Source organism: Microtus oregoni, unplaced genomic scaffold (genome assembly GCF_018167655.1).
Source record: "Microtus oregoni isolate MIOR12 unplaced genomic scaffold, Mior012 000006F_ref0000085, whole genome shotgun sequence".
In the NCBI taxonomy this organism is placed as follows: Eukaryota; Metazoa; Chordata; class Mammalia; order Rodentia; family Cricetidae; genus Microtus; species Microtus oregoni.
This window is the reverse complement of record NW_024543065.1, coordinates 5,113,144-5,120,166: the sequence shown is the minus strand read 5'-3', so window position 1 is coordinate 5,120,166 and position 7,023 is coordinate 5,113,144. Positions and strand designations below refer to the sequence as shown.

Sequence of the window (7,023 nt, the reverse complement as noted above, 5' to 3'; positions counted from 1 at the left end):
GGATAGTTAGTCTTCAGTGTGGACAGTTCAAGTTTTTCTTGTGCTAATATGTAGTCAGTCCATCAAAAAGCAGAAAAAGCAACCTGGAATTAAGCCTTTCTTAATGCAGTTTCTGTTATAATATTCAATACTGTGGAATTTTGGATAATGTAAATTTAGCATCCGTGGAATATTGTACAAGGGTCTGTTTTCATTAATCTGATTTCAAGTTTTAAAATTTTCTTTTTAGTTTCAGAGAATTTAAGTAGAAAGTAATGTTTCATTTCCAGCTGTATGTAGGAAATTCACTTAAATTCAGTTCCTAAAATGTTTAGAACTTAACCCTTTTAAAGTCACATTTGATGACTTTCAAGACTGATTCACAGCGTGGGGGAAACACATGCTTATTACACCATTGCTATGAAAATTAAAGTTTGACTTCCATACTCGACACATACCAACTAAACAGCATCTGAAGCACATTGCATTCATGTCTGTGGAGCTCACAAGGGCACTTGATAGCACTTGGACGTAGGACTGTATCATATTGCATGAAGCAGTCAGCAACATAAGCCTATTTGTCACTCTTTGCCAGTCTAAAAGTTTAGCTCCAGCATTCATAGGAGCAACTCAGAAAGGGTGGAGTACTTTGAAGTTTAACTATGATTGATTAGACTAAACTCATGCCAGCACTGGGTTGTGTACTACTTTAATCTTTTTGAGATGTGAATGAACAGCAGATGGCCTAATAAAGACACTCTGTGTGCTCGCCCAGTACGGACCGGCTCTGAGGGAACTGGTTCAACATATTCGAAGCCATATATGTGCAGTACATCTGTCATAGTCATGGCAGATGGCTAAAGGGGAGAAAGACTTCTAAACTTTTGGAAAGATTCCACTGTGGGGTGCAAATTTGAATGAAATATTAAAATCACCTGGCTTTCCCTCCTAAGCTCTTCTCCAACAAATATTATTGTTGATGGTTCAAAACAGGCTTGAAAATAAAATTGATACACATTTTACACCACGCAAAACACATTGGATTATAACCCATGCTCTTAGTGCACATTCTTACTACAAGAACATTTTGACTGTGCATTTTTAAACACCCACCTGACTGATAGGACAGAAGGAAATTGGAAATCGTGGAATTCTACAGTTGAGGAATGACAGTTTGAACCTCAAACTTCTTAATGTCTATTTTAATTAGAATAAATATGGAGTCAGTATATCAAGATTGTATTTGGTGTAAAAATGTTAAGTTTTCCCATTTAAAACATTGACTTTTGTACCATGAAAGTTTACTGTGTAACCAAAGGCATTTGCCAATAAGCTATCTGAATAGAAAGAGCACACACTGACCTGAGAAAATGGAAGACTAAGGGAGTGTTTGTGGGAGGAATGGGCACTCCATACTCTTGTAACAAAACTTGAAACACTTTAAAATGAAGATGGTGCCTAACCAACTGCTTCTTTATGCAGTGAATTTGAGGAAGTGAATGAACTTTAAGAATTGCATATTTAATCCACAATCTCCTGAAGTAGGTTATGTACTCACTAGTGAAGATGTGTTCACGAAACGATGCTTCGTGTACTGTCTTTTTGTGTCTTACAGTAATAACGAGTAGTGGTTACAGCCCCAGATCAGCGCACCAGTATTCCCCACAGCTGTATCCCTCCAAGTAAGTGCCCAGCACATTCCGTTTTGCTAGGGATGTTTCTGAAATTACATGTGTTCATTTGTACCTATATAATATGGCAACTTTATATTGAAAACATTTATGCATATAACTATTGAAGCATGAGAGATGCAAAGTTAGATTAGACATGAAAGAGTCTACATTGCACGAATTCAAAATAGAAATATCACATACGTATGGATAATTCCTGTCATCTCTATGTTTTCATGCTGTGTGTAAAACAAGTAGAAAAAGCTTCAAAATCTTTCAAACCAGAACACTTGAATATTATTAACTTTTAAATTTGAAGCATTTCATGCACAAGTTTGAATTTGTTGAAAAATGGGGACTTTTCAGCTACACAAGGTATTTGCTTCAAATGTTTAGTACAAAAAATGATTTTGTACGCTATCTTGAAAATAAGTAACTATCTTTGTTTGATACTAATTAAAAGGATAGAACTTGAAATATATTGGAAAATTTAAATATAAATATGCACTGAATTTGACTTTTAAAATAAGCTTATACTCATTTTAAGGAAAATTAAACAGTGATTGGCTATACAAGAAAATATATAGAAATCAAATTTTACCCAAACATTAATATTTCATAATCTAGTTGATCACTGAAATATTTTCTTAGAGTCCAAATTATGGCAAACATACTTCTGAGAGTATTATGTTGTTTTTATAACTGGTATAATCATCTGTTTTGAGGGCAGGACAAAAAGAGATTTCAAGTTGAGCTAAATTGAATTAATGGGCTTACATCAGAACTCATCTGTTTGTCAGCTATGCCAAAATTCTAGCTTTCCTATGCATGCATATGAAAATGCAACATTATGCTACTCCACATCCAGGATGCTTTAAGTATAGGCCAAGAACTGGATTCCAGTCGGGAACACTGTATAAAATGAACCCGACAAAGGGAATGGCATTTCATTTCTTTATGGAAAGGTGCATCCTTCTTTCTAAACTTCCATCTGAGTAGTGAATACTTGGTGGGGTTTTTAAATGGTGTGCTGGTGTAGACATGAGCAAGAAATGATGATATAGAGGCACTCTATGCTGTCTCAACACAGTTGCTTGTTTTAGAGCTGCTACCTCGCCTGCAAGCCTTTGAATTCCTTCCTCAGGTCATCAGGCTGGCTGGCATCAAAGCCAAGGCTCCTTTTTAAGCATTTATTCGCTGTCTCTCAGCTTTTATTCATTTCTGATAAGTCGGGGATATGGAGGGGGATTTGCTTCCTTGGTGTTACAGGGTCTCACCGAATCAAAGCTGTCTGATTTAATATGCAGTCATTGTGCCACAGTAATGCTATTTTTCTGATATTTAGGCCCTATCCACACATTCTTTCTACACCAGCAGCTCAAACGATGTCGGCCTATGCAGGCCAGACTCAGTATTCGGGGATGCAGCAGCCAGCTGTCTACACAGCCTACTCACAGACAGGACAGACCTACAGCCTGCCTGCTTATGGTAGGTAATCACTGTTGACTGGTAGATGGCTTAACATACTAGTCAAAGTCCAGGCGCAGAAGGAGATTCTCTTACTAAACAAGTGATTTGCTTGTGTGTTTTCTAAACAGATCTTGGTGTGATGTTGCCAGCCATCAAGACAGAAAGTGGGCTTTCCCAAACTCAGTCTCCATTACAGAGTGGCTGCCTCAGTTACAGCCCTGGGTTTTCTACCCCACAACCGGGCCAGACACCTTACTCTTACCAAATGCCAGGTAAGTAGCCAGGCATAAAACATGTTCCTGAAAAAAACATAGATTCCTTAAATGTTACTGTGTAACTACAGTTACCAAGATGGTTTTAGTCTCACCATGGTTCATACAATTTCCTAAGAACACACAATTAGCTGGGCAGAAGCCTGAAGAAAATTGCTGGATCCAGGTAGAGAGACAGAACTCAATAGAGCATTTCAGGTTAAGCTTGGGCAGGAAATGAAGGCCACCTGAAAGCCACCAGGCCAGGCATTCAGAGGTCTGATGTCTTTTCTCTGTCAATGTTCTGAAGTGATTCATGGTACAGGGCTGGGGAGGCAGCTCTTCAGGTAAATGAAAGCAGAGTTTTTCCTTTTTTCCCACCATCTGGTCTCAAATAAACATACATATGCTTATATTAATTACAAAATGTTTGGAATATAGCTCAGGCTTATTACTAACTAGCTCTTACATTTTAATTAACCCATTTCTATTGGCACGTGGTCCGTGGCTTTTCCAGTTCTCTAGCATCTTTCTTCTTAGGCAACTCCCTGGTTTCTCTCTTGACTCTACCCATTGTTCTCTTTGGATTTTCAGTTTGGCTTTCCAACCTAGCTTTATTCTGCTTTGCTATAGGCCAAATCTACTTTATTATCAACCAATGAGAATAATACATATTCACAGTGTACAGAAGGATTATCCCACAGCAGGTTCTTTCAGAAACCTTTGCCAGCTGTTAGAAGGGGCCAAGAATTTCATAAATCTTCTTTCAGATCTCTCAATTTCAAATTTCAGTAACAGCACAACAAAATTTGAGAAATGTTTCTCCCACTAAATTCTACAAAGTGACATATTTTTAAACATTTCACAAGAAGTTATTGATTAAATAGAATATTTTCTAATTTACACTTGGAAATTTTACCTATTTCTTGAGTATGGAAGTGTTATTTTGACAAATATTTTAATATAATATATAATGTAGAAGTCAGGGTAACTCTGTATGTGCATGTGTACCAAGCTTTCATAATTGATTTCTGGTGAAACATTAAGAATCCATTCTTGCAACCCATGTTACTCTCAGCCAAGGTGCATTCCAACATCAACACTTTCTTCTTGAGTTAGCTGCAGCTACGAACTAACATCTCTATCCTGCAGACCTCTCCATGATGAAAATGTATGTTTCATTCATCTTTCTGTGCTTGGCTTCCTTCACTGGACACAGTGTCCTCTGCCCCCATCCACACTGCCATGAGTGACTGAATTTCATTCCCTTTTACAGCCGCACAAATATGGGAACTGCTAAAGTGCATTTTCTTTCCTCTAGGCTCCAGTTTCGCACCATCATCTACCATTTATGCAAATAATTCCGTTTCCAATTCAACAAATTTCAGTGGCTCCCAACAGGTACTGTAGTTTTTCTATTTACACTTTTTGGAATTTCTGTTCTAGATTTTAGAAGGTTTTATTTATTTATAATTTATAGTTGTTTATAATTTACAACTGTCTGTAATTCCTTTATTTATTTTTATGCAGAGATTGAAGAATCCTGTCTCTATCTACCTTTCTTGAGTTCTTGGAAATGGTCTTTTAAAATTTATTTTTAAAAACTTTTAGGTTTATTTTAATTTTTGAAATTAAAATATTACTTTCCTTTTTAATCACTAACCACTCCCATAAGCTCCTCTTCTGCTTTCTCTCAAATTTATGGTCTATTTTTCCTTGATTTTTGATATATAATCTTACATATATAAATACAACCTGCTCAGTGTGTATAACATTACTTGCATATATATTATATATGAATGCACAGTTAGGGAGCTCTTCCCTTGGGAAGTCTAAGGAGAGATTCTATAACTACAATTTTATTGATTCATTAAGAATACCATATATGTATATTTTGAACTTAGTTATTGTAGGTTGCCTTGTAAATGTATATGATTTTTTTTTATTTAAAACTAAGATTTTAATTCAACAGAGTAAAAAAAAATACCTATTCAAAACTATTGGGTAGTTTTTATTCTCAATGACTTAGATGTGTTGAATATTAGAAGATTGCTCATTAAACACCCGAGTTATAGTCATTTTCATCATCTGTCATGTTATCATGAGAAATAATGCATGTTTTTATCTCAAGCTATAGTAGACAGTTTTATTTTCCTTGGTAGAAATTGCTCATTTAATGTAACATTACTTAACTCATTGAACTAGAATCAATTGTAAGATTATGGCATACATTCTCAGACAGGATTCTAAAACATAGCAGCAGCAACTAAATAAAAAGCCTGCAGAAATGCTGGTGGCTTTTAATTTTTTATTAATTAGATCTGTATTTCTTTTAAAAATGTTTGATTTCCCCACCTTCCTGACAGGTTTACTTTTCTCTGTGGTTACTGAGCCTGCCTCTAGTGACCCTTAACTCTTCTCCTCATCGTGTTTTGCTCACGTTCTCATGAGTTTTAAAATAAGGATGATAGGATTACATATGGGATGAGAGTCAATGTTCCCACATGAACATCCTTGAACAGAGCGCCGATACTGTGGGCACTCCGGAACTGTGTCCTTGCTTCCTGATTCTCGACTGTGTTCAGAATAACTGAGACGGAAAGGAAGCTGATTTCTAGACAAACAATGTACTCCTTTACTGTGGTCCAATTACTTTGTTTTTATACATTTTAAAATGTAAGATATTTCACAAAAGCTTCCTTTTTAGATTTAATAACAAGAATTCTATTGTTGCCTTCTTGTAGTTTAGTATCATAACGAAAGGCTCAAAGGAAACTTAGTTTAAAATGCTATGTAATAAAATTGTAGAGTCATAGAAACATTATAAATTGTCATTAATTTAAAAGTACCTTATAGCACTATACTTTCTAAAAAGAAAAAGAAAAGAAGAAAAAAAAAACGTGATGACTTCCACTAGTTAGAATTTACTTGTTAATTTACAGCAGACATTTATTGAGCTCTTGATATGTATCATGTTTTTGACTAGGCACTTAAAGTTAAAAAATAATTAAATCTTTATTTTCTGTTCTCTGAAAGTGGATAGTCCTGCTGAAGAAACAGAAAAGATTCAACACAGACGGAAGGTAGACTAGATGCTCTAACCACTGAGATTCACACTTGACAAAAAGCATCATAAAGGAAACCCTACTCTCCTATTCCTGGGAAGATACAAAAACAATATATAAAGCAGAAGAAAGCTTCACAAACTTTCGATCACAAACAGATCTAAATCATCTGTTTGAGGATTTTGGTGGACCTGTGTAGACTATAACTGTATTTTGGATCAAGGATTGAATACCGTTTTATCATTTTCAAAAATGTTCTGTATCTGAGAAATTTAGGGAGGTCTGTACACTTAGGGACGTGAGACAGTGGTGTGACTAGATAAACTTCCTGCCTGCCTCATGGAACGATCAGTCTACAGAGCGAAGTAGACAGCAAACTAGCAAGGAGACCAAAGACCCTGCTAAAACGTTCCTAGAAAGCTAACGTTGCACAGGAGAGGATTGTTCAAGCCTTTCCTATGGGAGCCATAACTAGGTTAGGATTCATCAGAATGAGGTAACAAGCAAGGACAAGAAGTCACAGGGAGGCAAGACAGCGAGGGTCCGTGTGCCATTGAACTGGAGGAAGACTGGAGCCCAGATCTCCCG

At 36.2% G+C, this 7,023-nt stretch overlaps 1 protein-coding gene across 1 annotated transcript in view; it reads left to right on the top strand.

Annotated features, from left to right (window-relative positions):
• Positions 1-1,617: 1,617 nt before the first annotated feature.
• The window catches only part of Eya4 (EYA transcriptional coactivator and phosphatase 4), a 51,487-nt gene continuing 46,081 nt past the window's right edge, over positions 1,618-7,023 (top strand). The window contains exons 1-4 of the mRNA XM_041653890.1: positions 1,618-1,661; positions 2,995-3,137; positions 3,248-3,391; positions 4,692-4,771. Of these exons, the coding sequence (XP_041509824.1) occupies positions 3,035-3,137; positions 3,248-3,391; positions 4,692-4,771 (327 nt within the window). The 5' untranslated portion in view covers positions 1,618-1,661; positions 2,995-3,034. The remainder of the gene's footprint in view (positions 1,662-2,994; positions 3,138-3,247; positions 3,392-4,691; positions 4,772-7,023) is intronic.